Raw genomic sequence first — 16,890 nt, forward strand, 5'->3', positions numbered from 1 at the left:
ATTTTGTAACTTCAGTCAAAATCAATACATTGAAAGAGATAGACAAAATGTTGATGTTGCTGTGAAGTGAAACTTTTCTCAGCCTTCAAGAGCCTGTATCTCTGCCAGGCAAAGCATCTTTTCTACAGCACCTTCTCATGTTTATGCTACAGGGCAACTGATGCAGAAATGCAACCGGCTCAGCTCCCCAACATCCTCATCCAGCTCTCCTGGATCACTGTTCTCTTGCCACCCACCTCGGGGCACAGCCCAAACCAATTTTTATAACTTGCCTCTGACATTTATGGGTGCATGTGGGGGAGGGGTGCATGGGGGTTGAGGTATGTAAAAAGGGAGGGTAAGAAATACATCTCCAAGGAAAAACTTGGATGTAATCTTGCTTAATTTGTGTGCTTTTACTTTATTATCTTGTCAGAGAAAGACAATGTGCAAGAAAAGCATTGGGCTGTGAAAAGCAGCATGAGACTATGACAGGAAATGTTTGGAAAAAGTTAAGAATTGTTACTGCAGTACAGGTAATGCTGCTGACAACTCAGTTTGAGGATGTTTCCCTTGTTTGTCATTGCCAACTTTGTGGCTTAGGAGCACATCTGTCATGCACCAGATTTACGTACCTGACAGAGCCGGGACGTAAAACCCTTAAAATCTTTGAGATGTGCATGCATGATGCCCCTAACTTCTTTTCTTGGAATTGAAGCATCCACCAAATCATGTTTTTTTTTTTTTTCTACCATGTGGATTTACAGTTACAGCATCTGCAGTTTCTGCAACTTTTGGTATATTTCTTAGTTAAGTATTTACTGCTCACAAGATTACAATATTAAAATTGTGTCTAACCAACTGTTCCGTGGTATGACAGATGTAAGTTACGAGAGGCGGGGGGTCAAATTAAACTAGTGCCTCCATTAGTTACAGTTGGGATTGAAAAGGGCACTTTCAGTTCTAAGAAAAGACGCCGTTAATCAGCTGCAGTTAAGTCAGCTTCTGATGAAGTGCAGGGCGAGGTGACAGGCTTAAAAGATGGTTCATGGAAAAGGAGGCTCATCGCCTTGAGCCAAGAGATGGACAAAACGAAGAGGTTTGTAAAAGGCTACGATAAGTAAGGAACAAGAAAAAAATAGGTAATTAGTGAAAGAGAGAAATATTCTGAAATAATTCTGTTTTATTGTGGAGACCTTGCATAAGGGACATCTAAATCAGCATCTAGACACAAAGACAAACAACTTTTAAGATGCAATATAGAGTTTCCATAGAGTTTCATGGTGGTAAATTGCTTTTGTTCAGAGTATATGATATGCATCCTTGTTTTCAATGGGTACAAAGAAAAAGAAGCGTAGAATCCATTATTTTACACCAAACAGCATTTTGGAAATCCAAATACAAAATTATAATCTTATCTGAAATTAGGCAAGACTGGTGCTGACATTATTTTGGCATGCTCAACTAAATAAAGCTATTGTTAGCAACTGCCATTTCTGTTGCCATTTTGTAATACTTTTGGAAGAAAAACAAAGGATCATAGTCACCAAACATATATATTGTGTCCAGTGTGGCATTGGGGCGACTCGGAGTTCATCCAACCAGCCAAAAATACTTCTGATATTACTGCAGTGATTACTGTGATCTGATGTAATATCCAGCTATAATGAAAATTGAATGAAATTAAGATTTATGGAATATCAAGTTCTGGCTTGTCTTCAAAAAGTCTGTCACTTTTCATTTGTTTTGAAAGGTGCATATGTATTGGAAACAAGGTTGCAAAAGTATGAGATGTTTTACTTTTGCAACAATATCACCATCTTATTTTTATTCTTATGTTTAGGAGTCAACTTGAAAATTAGGTTTTCATGTTCTGACATTACCTGCGAGTGATCAGATAATTATTACCTAAACGCAGTAGGTCACTTTGACATTCAGTTTTATGTACCTGGCATTCTGAGGTAAATAAATCTTCCTCAGTGCAGACTAAGAATTTGCATCATGAGATTAAATTACTCTTTTTCAACAATAACATTCACTGTAAAGGCTACTTTACTTTTCACAATAATACAAGAAAGACAAATTCAACTGTTTGGAAATTGTTTGAGTTACAAAAAAGAGAAAAAAAAGAAGAAGAAGCATGGACAGTGATGTTGCAGAAACCAAGAGCTACTTGTTACTCCAAACAAACCACACAGCAGTATACCAAAAATCTATATTACCAACATTTTTGTTAAATCTTTTGAAAAATGTCTAGAGTTTCTGCATCCCAGTTACCTTGTTGATTTGCTATGTACCACTCCTTCAGTCTCTGTTTTCAATTGTTTGAGCTGCGTCACCATCAAAGTATCAGATCTTTTTGTGTTCACAAACTCACTGAGTGTATCCTTGACTCCACGACAGGCATTTTTAGTTCAACTTCAGGAAGCATCTAAGGTAGTAGTTAGAAATAAGAACAAAAAGCGAAAGAAATTTAAATAATTTCAGGAATGTACTGTCATTTAATAAAATGAAATATACATTTCCTTGAGGCTTCTTTGTCAGATTAAAAGTAAATATTTCAAACTAATGTTAAGCTATTTTTTAAATATGCCTTTTTATTAAGATGACATTTCTGTAATAATTTAATTCTTAAATGAACATTTCAATTATTCATCTGGTTTTTGGCAAACACACATAAAAAATCCTTAGTGGATGCTTATTACACTAAGAATTATAGTTTGTCTAAAGACAGTTTTAGCAAGTTCTCAAATTTACACAACCACTTTTAGATTCACTAATCAAAAAGGTCTTGCAATGAAACAGTATGCTAAATAAATCCCTCATATTGCAAAGGATTTATTTAACATTTTTATTTAAGGCATGCATTTAAGCCTTTAATAAAATCTAAGTTAAATAATGCATAGTGCTTGTTCATAGATAAAGAAAGGGAGAAACTCTGAGAAATCTTTCCTGTCTGAGCGCAGGAATATCAACGGCTCACAAACACATTTACAACACGCTGAACAATGCACCAAGTTAAAGATTAGCTGCTTCTTCAATACTTTCTTTACAGAATATAAAACATGCCTTCTATACCTACACTGAATGGAAACTGCTTAGATAAATGTGACACTCAGAATGTGCTGAGTTACACATTAATGAGATTTACAGAAAGACCCATCATGGCCAATCGATCTAGCTGTTCAAGAGTGTCCAGAGGAGAATTTCAGAAGAAGCGGAGCAAATGGAGAGTTAATGAACCACGCATTGGCCATTATTAGTCTTTTTCACCTCTCAACTATGACCTTTAGTTAGGAAAGAGAGTTGAACAATAAACCTGTACTTTGAAAAGAGCAGATGAGACTTAAACACAGAGTCTATCACCCTTAAAGAAATTGAAAATGTAACGGAATGGATCAGGAAACCAGTCGCTAGTACATAATGCTTATATTAAAAGCAACTACTGCATGGTCCAGTGGAAGTGATTTAATCTACATTTCGGTCAGGTCTAAGTTAATAAATATCTGCTTCTATTTTCGTCTTGGCTGTCCTTCCTTCCTTATTTTTCCTTTTGTCTCTGAATCTTCCCAGACAAATTATTTCAAGTGTATATTAGAATAATGTATTGCTGCAACTTTCAAGCTTATCTCCAGAGATTTGAGATCAGTTTTAATACACCAGAGTATAATGGTGTAAAAACTAAAACTCAAATTAAAAAACCTAGTTTTTTTTTAATCATGTAAGATGATAAAAAAGAAGTATTTTACAAAAGTGTGTTAATTTATACTTGCATAAATCTATAAGGTTTTGATTAGAGAAAATCCAGTTGGTTGTAAACACTGACAGGTTCTTGGTCTTTGCAATGTCTGTCCAACATGATACAGTAAAACTTGCTTTGACAAGAGTTGTGCAAATATGTAACAGGATGCTAATGTCTGGGATGTGTGAAGTGTCCACACCAGTACGACAGCAAACAGTTTTTTACGAACCAGTCTGACAACGTCTGTTGACATTCAAAGGTGGCTTGAGGTTAAAATCGTAAACAGTGCTTACTCAGACTGGTCGTGTAACAGATAGATGGGATCAGTGTGCAAGGTCGTGTTCACAACAGAATTACAGCTCTTACTCAGAGTGACATGACATATCCCTCAAAATGCCAACCACTTAAAGAGGAAATAATTAAAACAGAAAAGTTCACATATTCTCACCTCTACCTGAAAACAACTCATGTTTGACAATGCCATTAGTTAAATCTTTGTTGTATGTGTATCTTTCACAGGGGATTGACTGAAACACAGCCAGTGAAAAATAAACTGTTGAGCTTGTTTTGGTCTGACCTGACATGGCGGCGTTACTCCTCAGAGAGGGACTCTGTCTCACCTGTTACTCACATGTGGCAAATAAGAGTGCTGTTGTTTCAGTGTTGCCGTGGTGAAGGAACATTTCGTCTTCACATGTAAAGAGAACAGCAGCACAGTTTGCAAAGCTCTCAATGAACTGTGTGGTTTCAAGTCACCTAAGTGGTGGATGTTTTTAGAGAAAACCCTGGATCTATGAGAAGTTTCTATTTTGGATTTAGAATTCCTTTAAAAAGAGTTTCCTTTCTGCATTAAGGTAACATAGAACATCAGTCATAACTCATGATTCTTTCCTAATCTCCTTGCTGTGGTTTGATCAGGAGACTGCAGCATTCTGTGCAGTTCCAGAATACTGCATATTAATCCAAGAATAGAGCTACATAAACAGCATACAGATGATTAGACAAAGTAGAACATAAGCCTCACTCAAGTGCTACATAATTATACAATTGTAAATGCAAATTTTTGTAAGTATCGTTAATCGCCGCACTCATAAATGATAGGACAGACTAAACAGAATGTAATAAAATGACATCACTAAATAAATAATCGACTAAATAGCTTACTATTAACTTGAACGAACAAATTGCTAAGATCACACATATTTTAATGTCTACATTCAATTTAAAATACCTGACTTAAAGTGCATCTGGAAAGTTTTCACATTACTTTTGTTCCACATTTTGATATGTTACAGCCTTATTCCAAAATGGATTACACTTATTTTTCCCTTAAAACACCTCATAATAAGATTGTGCAAAAACAAGTCATATAAAGGTCCCACAGTTGACACTGCATGTCCGAGGTAAAAAAAAATAAAATAAAATCCCTTAAGACCTCTGAGACAGGACTGTCGCAAGATACAAACCAATGTACAAAATACACACATATATATATATTACTGAAGCTCAAAATGAGCACAGTGGCCTTCACAATTCATAAACAGGAATTCTTTTGGAACAACTAGGACATTTCCTAGAGCTCTCTGGTCGTCTAAACTGAGCAACCAGGAAGAATAGCTTTAGCCAGGGAAGTGAACAAGAGTGTGACGGTCCCTTTGTCAGAGCTGCAGCATTGCTTTGGAAAAAGAGGGGAAGGTTCCAGAAGGACGTTTCCAAGGTTCTCCAAGAGGAATGAGGTAAGATGCCCATCGATAGGTGTGCCAAACCTGTGGCAACATATCCAAGATGACTAAAGGTGGTAATTGCTCTCAAAAGTGCAGCAACAGGTTTTGAACAAAGTCTGTGAATATGTATGTGATTTCATATTTTTTGTTTTTTTTTTTATTATCACATTTTTTAAAATGTAGGCTAATAATGTTAATACTTTCTGGATGAACTGAATTCTTCAAAAGTAACTAATTCCAGCAGAATTGCAGTCTCCACTGTCCTCCTTCCGTCATTTAGCTCTGACAGCCTATGAGAGGAACTAACATAGGTACATATAAACAGCGTGTGACCTTTTCAAAGAACACAACTTCAAAAATACCGAACAATCGCTCAACCAGAAATACTCCTGAACAGCAAAGCTTGTCCTTACGTGAGAAAGCTGGCTTTCTTCAGAATGCTTACTGACAGAAGGCAGCAACACGTGGGGGATGGGGGCATCAATTGGCTTCATATGACCAGAGAAAACTCTGATCCTTTCTCTAGACTCAGTCTATGATATCAATTTATGAGGAATTTATTAAAAATATCTGAACGCAGTTATGGTTTTGATACTCTAAACCCACGCCACACATTGATACCACAACATGATCCATGCCAAACAAAATCGCATGATTCAGTTGCTCTCAAATTATGCCTGAGTTTGCACCACCGTTTTTAAAAAAAAAATCTGTGTGAGTCAGAATTTTTTACAATCAGCATATGAATCTAAATTGGAGTCAATGTGCTGTGTACACAATTGCTGTAAATGTGGAGGGTGGCGAGGTGGCTGCCTTATAAAGACTAACAACCATCTAATTAGTTCATGGCATGGATTAGCTGAGCTGTCTTATGTAACTGTACTTTCTAAAATGAATACTCCAAACTGATGAATACAATTTGTCTCAGTCTTTTTATAACGAGCTCCACTTCTTCCCACCGGAACAAATATGGCAGTTCATGTAAACTTTTTGTGACTTTCACCAAGTTTCGTTTTTCTTCTGTTTCTTATAAATGTGAACTCAGAAAGGTGCCAGTTCAGTCTGGCAGAGAGGGAGATGCACAAATTGCCGTTTATCTCTCACATCTCAGGCCGAGCAACACTGCTGTGCTCTGGCAGTCTCCACTCACAAATCTTCAGACAGATCTAATCTTCTCACCCCACGCTGCTCAATCTTCCTACATACAGTTAACCCAGCAGAGACAGATTAATGAGAAATTAATCCCTTTAATTCATTGTAAAGGTCTCCCATTCTTTTAACCAGTTAAGATGCCTTTGCTCTTTGCCAGATAATGATAATAATAATAAATGTAATTTACAAAGACATTTCTGTAAGAAAAGCTCTTCATCTGAAAGTTCTTTCAAGATAAAAAGGAAACATAAGACAGAATTGTGATGGTATTTTTAATGATTAGAGTTTGAAACTCTACAAAATCTACATCTGAGAGAAATGGGACTTAATCTGATCCTGCTAAGTTTCCTGCAGTAGTGTGCAGTTTGTTGCCATTTCCTGCTTTGCTGTCTCCTTAATTCATTATCAGCTACTGGTTCACAGCTGACTAATGCACAGAATGAACAATGACGGCAAACGTTGAAATGTTTCCAGCAAGCCTGCATGACTCAGAGTCTACTGACACAAAGGCAGTTAGAGATATAGAAAAAAAAAATCACGTATTTTATTTTAAAAGTATATATTGTTAAAAACAAGCTTGCTGAACGATGTAACCACAAGCCAGTAGTGATGTCTCTTTGCATCAGTTGTCATCTCATTAAATTTAACCAGATTTTACAGCTGTCCATGAGTGCATTACATGAACGACTTGGCGCCAGTACAAGGTGACAAGTCAAATTCATAATCTTACATGAACAAACTTTAATCTCGGACTAATATGAGGCTATCAGAAATAAGATCGATAAATTAAACTGCAAAATGAGCCTGAAGCAAATGGTGGAAAAAAAATAAAATAAAAATGCTGACACTTTGATTGTGTACATGTATTAGCTTATCAATATCACTGCTCCAACATTAGGGCCTGGCAAGATGTCACAGCCGCTAAAGTTGTGTGTTGCACTGAATAGATGTGTTGTAGAAATCTTGTCTGAAATAGCAGTCTTATAAGAGGTGAAAATGTATAACATAAGACCATATTCTTAAGCGTGTTAAATGATTTTTATTGCAAATCATGCCTATTTCTAGAAATTATTTTTTTAAATCATACGCTATTCAGATCAAACTAAATTTAATATCAGATGAAAACAACCAAAGCAGCTACCAAAACCAGTTTTCAAATGATTTCATTTATCAAGTGAAAAATAAAAGTAAAACAAACCATACCATGAATTAATCCCTTTTCCACTATGTTGAATCATGAATAAATTGATTTTCTTGCTTTATGGAAGATCTGCAAGATAGATGAATTATAGAAAGAAACTCTGCCATCCTCATCAAAAATAATATATGAACATCACTCTGTTCATGGGGAATTAAGTGTTTCACATGTTTTATTCTTTTTGTCTTTCTATTCAGAAACCTAATGGGTTCCTGTTTTATGTTTCATAAATAAGTGGACGTTTAATAATTTGAGAAAAAAAGACAATGTGATTTAATACAGCTGACACAGAAAAGTTGCTAAAATATAAAATTAAATTCAACATTTAATGAAAAATGAAAATAAAATAAGAAATATAGCCCTCTGTGTTATGGAAAGTTAGTCGGCCCCCTGACGCAAGAGAAAACTCAAATTTGATTTTCATGAAAGTGGTTCCTTATCAACAGATCTGTTGATAAATTAACTTAGTCGAGAACTTGCATCCTATTTCTCACATATTTTTTTTTCTTATGTTATATTTTTTAGATCATCAAATAGTTTTCATTACCAGCAAAAATGACCTGAGTAAAAGAGAATAGTTGGTTTGCATATAATTCAATTTAATGTGTAATTTTGGGGGACAGAGGGATCAACCGAGCCCTATGTAAACAGTTAACTGACACCCTTTTTGAATCATAAATTATAAAAGTCCATCAAACGTCAAATTAGGTATAAGTAAGTATAAATATAGTATAAGTAAGCAAAAAATCTTTATGCCCATCAGTTGCTCAGGACAAGAAATATATAGAAAAACATCATTAAAGATACTGACAATAAATTAGTATTTTTTTCCTTGCAAAAAAAAAAAAACTAAACCAAGAGTCTTTGTCAAGTCACTAGATAAATCCCAAAAATCTGTCTAGCTTACAAACGTCATCATGGCTTCCCCACTTCTCTCAAGATTTCCATTTCGACTTCCTCTCCGAGTTAGATACCTGTGGCTTCCTTCCATTGTGTTGTCAGGCCAGTGTCAAACCATTTTCATGCAGGAAGGGCCAGACCGAGGCCTATTTTCCTGCCAACAACAACAGAACCAGCAAATGCTGCTATGGTAGCACACTTGGAGGTCTGCTTCATATAAGCAGCTCGCTGCTTCTAGTAGAGAAGTAAAATGTTTTTCCAGGCGGCACCTAAGCATTCTTAGGCTTAAGCCGCTAACTGTTAATGCATTTCATTGGGGTTTTATCATGTGTGTTCTGTGTAGATCTCACAAAGAGCTATTCATCCATCAAATGAACACTGGAAATGATCAGTGATACAGTCAGAAGGAGCTACAGAGGTCCACACCTTAGGTTGAAGCATATGTATATGGGAGAACTATTTCTTGAGAACTCCATAATAAGTCGTTCCATATACAAAAGGACACAATACTTTTTTGACCATTATAGAAAGCACTGTGTTTACAAAAAGAAACTACAATTGAACACCACCCTAAACACAATTTGTTAACAGACATACTCCATCCAATCTGACAACATCTGAGTGGTTTTGCAAAGAAGAATGACTGCAAATGTTTAAGTTTTGGGGCGTATGGTAGAGCCATACCCCCAAAAAACCTAGAGTTGCAACTGCAGCAAAAGACGGGTTAAGGCATCTTAAATCAAGGAGATTTAATACAGAATGCACACCACACATCTCAATATTAAATGTAATCTTTTTTATTTATTTATTTATTTATTTTTATCTTGAGCATCATTTCACTTAATTTGACCTGGTTTGCCACATAAAATGCCAGTACAATACTTTAGAGTTTTGGGATTGCATTGTGACAAAATGTAAAAGTGCATTGAGGTAAAAATGTTTTTCGCGAGGCACTGTACATTCTGCACTACATTGCTTCAGACAAAAACAAGGGCAAATATGAGGAGAAGTGGCTTATGTGGCTTTGTGTGAACATGCGTATGAGGTTTAGAAAGAATCCTCCATTAATCGTAGTAAACAGCTGAGGTTTGCCATAATCCTTAACATCAACACCACTGGCTTCACCTACAGCAGCTTGCTTAAAAAAAAAAAGTCTGCAGTCAAATTGGCCCTGATTAAGATTAAGTCTACTTCCTGGAATTGAAAGCTGTAAAATATAGCTTCAGAGAGCAGAAAAAAAAGGAAAGAGAGAGAAGGGAGGGAGATCACAGTCCAGTGCACAACTTCAAAGGAAACCTTCAGAACAGTGATGGAGCACATGGGAGACCAAACCTCCTGCCAGGCAAGCCGAGCACAAGACAGTGAGCACATTTAGTTTACAACTAAAAAACATCTAGTCATGCACAATGTTTCATCATTAAACTTTAATTCTGGATGTGGTTCGAAGTATTAAGTAATACATTTATTGAATAACAGATGTCTTAATAAATATGTTTTCTATTCAAGACATACCAGCAGAGACAAACTAAAACACCAACACTTCGATTCTCAGCCCAGTTGCTTGGCTCTAAATAGCAAAATCCAACAGTTCTCAAACTGTGATAGAAGTCCCGCTTGTCATATTTGTGATGCTTTAAGTGGAACTCAGAACAGGTTCTGGTTGGAACTGTTTGCAAGATTCAATGCGCTGTGGAGTAGGACTACAAAAGCAACAACAACATGAGTTGTTCAAGCACATAAACTATTGCTACATCAGAAACCTCTTAAAAGAGAGGTGCAGGAGAGGAAAAACTCAGTACAAACTGAAGTTTAAACTGCTTTCCATTTACCCCTAAATCGTGACACCAAATAAGAGTGTATATACACTAAACTAAAATTGAATGTGCTGTAAAATTGAGTGTGCAAACTGTTTATCTAATAGGATGGAGTTAACAGTTTGGAGGTCACAGGAAGGAAGGTTTTCCTGTAAAACTGTAAATTACTGGAGTGATATTGTATTATATTTCTAAAAAAAATCTGAGGAAAATCTGATGCAAACAACAGTTTGTTAAAATGGGATCAAAAGTCAGCTCAGCACAAAAGTTGACGACCACACTGCATCCAATTATTCCAAATGTAGATCCCAAGCTGTACCCACGCACATATCTGGAGAGCGTCGACATTAATAATCACAGAATTAAACAGTTTTGTTTTGTTGTTGTTGTTGTTTTGATTTCCCCCCCCCGGTTCTGCACTCACCCGGATCCGTCTCATGGCAGCAACAATCTCCACTCTGCTGCTCGGCCGCGTCACATCCAGACTGCCGATATACTGCCGCCAGGAAGGTGAAACATGACAGGTACAAAAGGTGTGTTAATGACACAACAATTGGAGTTTACTTTGTTTGTATTAACCACAACACGTCAAGAATCTAATTGAATTATTACTTCTATGGGCACAAGTTTAGTTTGTTTGTTAAGATCATAAATGACTTTCCCTGAGAACAAAACCTCACAGGATTTGTTTCCAAAGTCGCAAAATGAGATTTCTATCGTCAGTTGTTCATGTTTTAAGGCTTCTTTAGAATCAAACGCACACTTAAACTCGACAACACTGCAACACTGCCCTATTTTCACTTTGAAGGAGTTGGGAAAATTCACCTTTGCTTCGAAGTTGATCCCATGCTGGAATGCTTCCTCGTTGTGCAACGGGATCCTCAAATCGTGTCCGTCATCAACGAGGTTATACTTGGTTTTCCCAGGCATTTTCCCAACTGTTTATATATCCACACTATAGGAGAACGCGGCCAGGATAAAAGCCAGGTCGATTGGAAAGGGATAAATCCAAGAAAAAACAATCCGAATATTCGGTCAGTTAGGTGTTCTTCATAGCAGCGAGGCGTCCCGAGCGCAGCGACGCTCCGACGCCGCCTAAACAGCAGCCCGAGCGGCGGGGAGAACTTCAGCAGCGCTCCGGTGAACTGCAGGAAACGCTCTGAGGACACATGCAGGCCAAGACAGACGGCGTCATGCGGGGGAAGATGTGTATTCCCGACTTTTCCTGTTCGCAACGTAGAAGTTGGTTGGGTCCTGCCTCCGGTTGTGGACTTCTGCACTCTCCACCCTGCTCCACAGCACACGGCGGGTTTGATTGGAGAGTTCGGGAATCCCACCTGTTTCCATTGGAACAGGGGCGCACCGGGGCTCTGCTGGAGGAGTGGCTCAAACTCCCGTACCTGCCCCTTCTCCATTCCACCATCTCTTCCTCTTACATTCTCACACGTACACAAACATATAGCTGGGGGAAAAAATTAAAACCTGAATAAAAGACAATTATTGTTTTATAAAAATTTAGCAGACGTTACAAAATCTACACCCCGTTGTTTCCAAACTGCACTGTTATTAATGAAGAATCCATCAATCTATCTATCTATTCATGATTTAATTATTCTTGTTTAATAATTTGTTTGTTAGTAAAAATAAAACTAGCCATTATTATTATTGTTATGACTATTATTATTGGTGTTGTTAGTATTATAAAATAAATAGGAGAGAAGATGTTGACAATTATGGATATAGATTACTCTAATTAATACATTTAGTTGGGAATAAATACTGATGGTAGAATCAAACCAAAACCCCTGCACATCTGGGAAAAATATAAAAAGACAAGGCTGCCAACTAGTGGCTAAATGTGATATTACATCATTGGTGCATCCTGCGCTGATATTTCATTGTAAACATTTGAGGGTATAAGTACCTCATTTTTTTCTGCTGCTTGTACCTTATTTAAAGAACCCACCGCCAAAGCAAAATAAATAACTAAATAAAGCCATAGATCAATGGAATTCATGCGAATTAGTGGGGCAAGAAGTGTAGGCTTTGAAGTCATCAAACTGTAAAAATCCCCTTAATTCTGTATCTCTTTTTTGCATAATTAGTGGAAAGGCTACTGGGATAGTAAAGTATCTAAGGCAGAGCTTTCAAATATATCTTCTGAGCTTTCACTTTTCTCATTTTGGATTATAATGGCTTTATTTAAAACTAATCCAGTTAATTTAGAATTAATAAGAAAACTTTAAGCAACTTTAAGTTGAAACTTCTATTCATTACTAAATATAAAGAAAATAAAAGCCTACTTTGCCTCATTTATATAGGTTTATATTTTTGATTAATATGCTAACTTGTCTGAGAGGAGTCACTGGTATTAGAAAGTATGTGTGTTGGTGTACAAAGTGCCTTGCTAAAGTATTTGTGCCATTAAATTTGTATTATTATTTCATTTTATTACCAATAAAATCTGAAAAATATGGCATGCTTTTGCATGCATTTCCTTTGACTCAATGTTTTGTAGAACCATCCTTTGCATTGACACATTAATATACACATTAATATGCTCTAAAAAGAGCCTTTGGGGAGTTTGACAAGGAATTATTAAGGTTCGTACAGAAACAACTCAAAGTTCAGTTTAGAGACAGCAGCTGCAAGAAGAAGCTGGAGAGCACAATACAACTCTGATCACAATTCATTTCACACAGGCTTCAAGCAAAAGGAGGATGGGATAGATGGAAGTCTGGACAAAGCAAAAGACCTGAAGACATTCTTCAACAGATGTAGTTCAGGAACAACATAATAATCGCCCTCATCACCCTTAGTCAAACAAATATCCTACCCTTGTTTGCCCCACAGCTTTCTTGTCAAAGAGTAGATGTTTTATCTTCCTCCACAGTCATGTGACAAACATCAACAAGTTCATCTTAAACCAAGTCAGCTCCTTTTGCCTCCCCCTCTCACAACCCTGCAGGTTCATTAACACCATGGAGTTGGATTGAAGATGCAATCATACACTTGCTTCAACAAACCCACTGTCATCAGGGCAAAGCGGGCAGCACTATGAGGATCTTGTTAATTGATTTCTCCAGTCCATTTAACACAAGTCAGCCTGATTTGCTCTGTCAGAAACTGACAGAGGAAATTGACTGAAATACTCAGGTGGAGGTCTCAACAGTTGCCTAAATCTATGACTACCTGACAAATGATGGTCAGTGACACAGAAGCACCACAGGGGCCTGTACTCCCGCCGTTCCTTTTCACTCTGTACACTTCAGACTTCCAGCACACGTCAGACACCTGTCATCTGCAGAAATACTCAAATGACTCTGCAGTCGTCGGGTGGATCAGAGGTGGACAAGAAGCTGAGTACTGAGAGCTGGTGGACTGCTCTGTGACATGTTGTGGAAACAATGATCTCATCTTGAATGTGTACAAAACAAAGGAGATTATGTACTTTGTATTGGAATATCAGATTAAATCCCCTCAAAATATTTTGAAGCTTATGACTGTAACATGAATATTTTTGAAAGGCACAGTAAAACATATCTTTCTATCAAGCAGGGCTCACAGATATGCTTAACTACTGTGAATGAAAATCCTCATCACTGGAGGCACAGCTTTTTGTGGTCAGTAGATGCAGTATGGCTCAGTTTAATGCTGCTGTTATGTTTTATTATGCATCAGTCATATGTCTTGTCCCATGAGTAGAGATGCTTTGCTCCCTGTACGGTACTCCCAGGCGAACAGACAAGAGGAAGTGGGGTGGAACAAATTCACTTTCTCACAGCCTCTTTTAAAAGATACAAAGCATTGCTCCTAACAGCATCTTCAGGAGTGAAGCCGTGCATGATTTGGCCCAGAAGCAGTTGGCTTAAGAGGTCCATCTAGTTACCGAATTTAACTCAGAATCCCCTGCCTTTTTAGGCCATTTTTGGTAACAAAATTAAATTAAAAGGACCAACATGGTTATTTCAATTATTTCATTACTCAACAAGAAAGCTTGTGCGGATGTTGTACTTTTAAACAGGATAAACAGAAATATTGTGAGATAACATCCAAGGTTTAAATGATTGACATGACGTTTTTAAGTGCATGTTGCCTTTCAGGCGATTACAGACCACAAACAGCTATACAGGGGTTCGCAAAGAATCCATACTATGGAACTTATCCGAGTTTGATCACTCTGCAACCATAGCGGTCGGTGATTTTATTTTTTGATTTATTGTGATGGACCAACATAATACAGTGCATAGTTATGAAGTGAAAGGAAAATAATCCATATGTTTTATTTTTATTTTCTAATAAAAATCTGAAATAAGTAGTATTCATTTTGATCTGAGTCCCTTTAATCCGATACTCCTAAATGCAATTCTAAAGCATTAAACTGCCTCTTCAAGGGTTCAGTAAATAATCCCCATTGGTGTGTAATATAATCTCAGAGTAAAAACAGAGGGTCTGTGAAGGCCTTAGAGATTGGAAAAAGACCAAAGAGCACAACAAGAAGGTTAAGGTGTTTTAAAGCAGTAATAAAATATAAAACATTCCAAACCTGTAGATATGGTAAGCAGCACTTTCAGTCCAATATATTTAAAAAGAAAAGAGTTGCAGCTCCACTCTTATGCCTATGATGACATACTGGGTAAGGAGTGCATAATAGTCAAAAACGCATCACAATAAGTCTGGAGGAGTAACAGGTGATCTACAGCTAAGCTAGAGAAATCTGTTGATCAGGACAAGCAGTAGCCATACACTCAACAAATCAGACTTTTTTTTTTTACGAAAAAGTAATTGCGGAACGTAGAGAAAAAGAAGTACTGTTTGCTCTTTACCACAAACTATATAGGAGACACATTCAACTTTTGACTCAGTGGAGCAGAATACTAATGCATACCACATGTCTATGATTTTGTTCTTTACAGATTTTAAAGACCATGTATCATTTTCTTCCCATGTCACAATTGCACACTCCTTTTTATGTTAGTCAGTCAGACTAAATCCTAGTAAAATTCAATTTGTAGCAAAACATGAGAATATAAGAAATTCAAGGGGTATCAATGCTTTTGTAAGGTACTTTAAATGTGAATATGTGAAAGATGTTTCAAGAAAAAAAAAATCATTACATCAAACTAAGTCTTTAAGCCCTTGGATAATAACCTTTCTCTCCTTATGACAATAAACAAGGTTCGAAGCAGACAGGAACAGCTGCTGTCTCTGCATGAGCAGTTATTACAGAATAAAACCAGTAACCCTCCACAGTAACCCCGTGTCTTCCTAAGACTCCCTTGAAAGGACACGGTGTAAATCATTCCTCTTCAGTTTATTGAACACATGGCCGCCTGTTGGATGTTGGCTTTTAAAAATTATTCTCCTTGTGAGCCAGCTTGTGGAGATCAGTGTACAGTCTCAGCAGGGTTCCAGTGGAAATGCCGCAGGGGGACAGACCGCATGGGGCTACAATCTGAAGAAAACAATTAGTTTATAATTCAAATCCTCAAAAGCTTTTGAAAAGACCAGACTGTCTCTACATCTGCAATTCTTTGCACAGTATTAGATTGGATCATAGGGATAACTGGTCCAGGAAGCGAACCAGGACATTCCTTTTCCCAGTGACCTCGGGCCAGAAGTCTGCCCTGAGTTTGCCTTTAAAAATCTTCAAAGGGAAGCATCCTGTCCTCATTTGATGCTTGGACCACTTTGGTTCAAATCAATGCTGAGTTGCTGCCAATGTTTGACACTCCCAAGCATAAAATGTATCCCCACCCACACACTACCCCCAAATAGCATATGTGAGAAGTGGAAAAAACCCTTATTTTATTTTCTGAAAATGAACACATAGCATAGGGTGTGGCCCATGTCAGAAAATTCATTGACATTTCCCATGTACAGACTTAAGGTAATATTCATTATTAAATTGACATTTTGCAAATTAATATTTTTTGCTGATTTACCAAATGCTCCAGGAGTTTTTAACAATTTAAAAAACTTCTGTCAAATTGTTTTCTGTCAAATATGGGGATCATTTTTCCAGTAACACACAATTTCAGATTTATTTAGCAAATCATGTGATGATTTTGAGTTTTTTTTTCATATTATTTACAAGAAGGTGTAACCTTTCTGCATATGATGCAAATTATTTGTGAAAGATTAAAAAAAGATGTGAAAATGTCAGTTAAAAAATATTTGCAATCATTTGATACCTTGATGTGCACTTAAGTATTTTATTGTTGATTCTGAATTACAGCTGCAAAAGCATTATTCTGCTTTGCTGAGGGGAAAAAAAACGCAGCTGCCTGCATTCCCTTGCTCTTAATCAACTACAAACACATACCACTGTGTGGGGGTGTAAACAACTTCCAGTGTGGTTTTCCAGGCATGCACACACAC

At 37.0% G+C, this 16,890-nt stretch overlaps 1 protein-coding gene across 1 annotated transcript in view; it reads right to left on the reverse strand.

Annotated features, from left to right (window-relative positions):
* nos1apa (nitric oxide synthase 1 (neuronal) adaptor protein a) overlaps positions 1-11,834 on the reverse strand; it is a 147,608-nt gene extending 135,774 nt beyond the window's left edge. The window contains exons 1-2 of the mRNA XM_088005063.1: positions 11,335-11,834; positions 10,934-11,005 (exon numbers count right to left, since the gene is read on the reverse strand). Coding sequence (XP_087861189.1) covers positions 10,934-11,005; positions 11,335-11,439 — 177 coding nt within the window. The 5' untranslated portion in view covers positions 11,440-11,834. The remainder of the gene's footprint in view (positions 1-10,933; positions 11,006-11,334) is intronic.
* Positions 11,835-16,890: the final 5,056 nt, after the last annotated feature.

This window comes from Poecilia mexicana, unplaced genomic scaffold, assembly GCF_051168715.1.
Source record: "Poecilia mexicana isolate PSO_F unplaced genomic scaffold, ASM5116871v1 scaffold_4, whole genome shotgun sequence".
Taxonomy (NCBI): domain Eukaryota; kingdom Metazoa; phylum Chordata; class Actinopteri; order Cyprinodontiformes; family Poeciliidae; genus Poecilia; species Poecilia mexicana.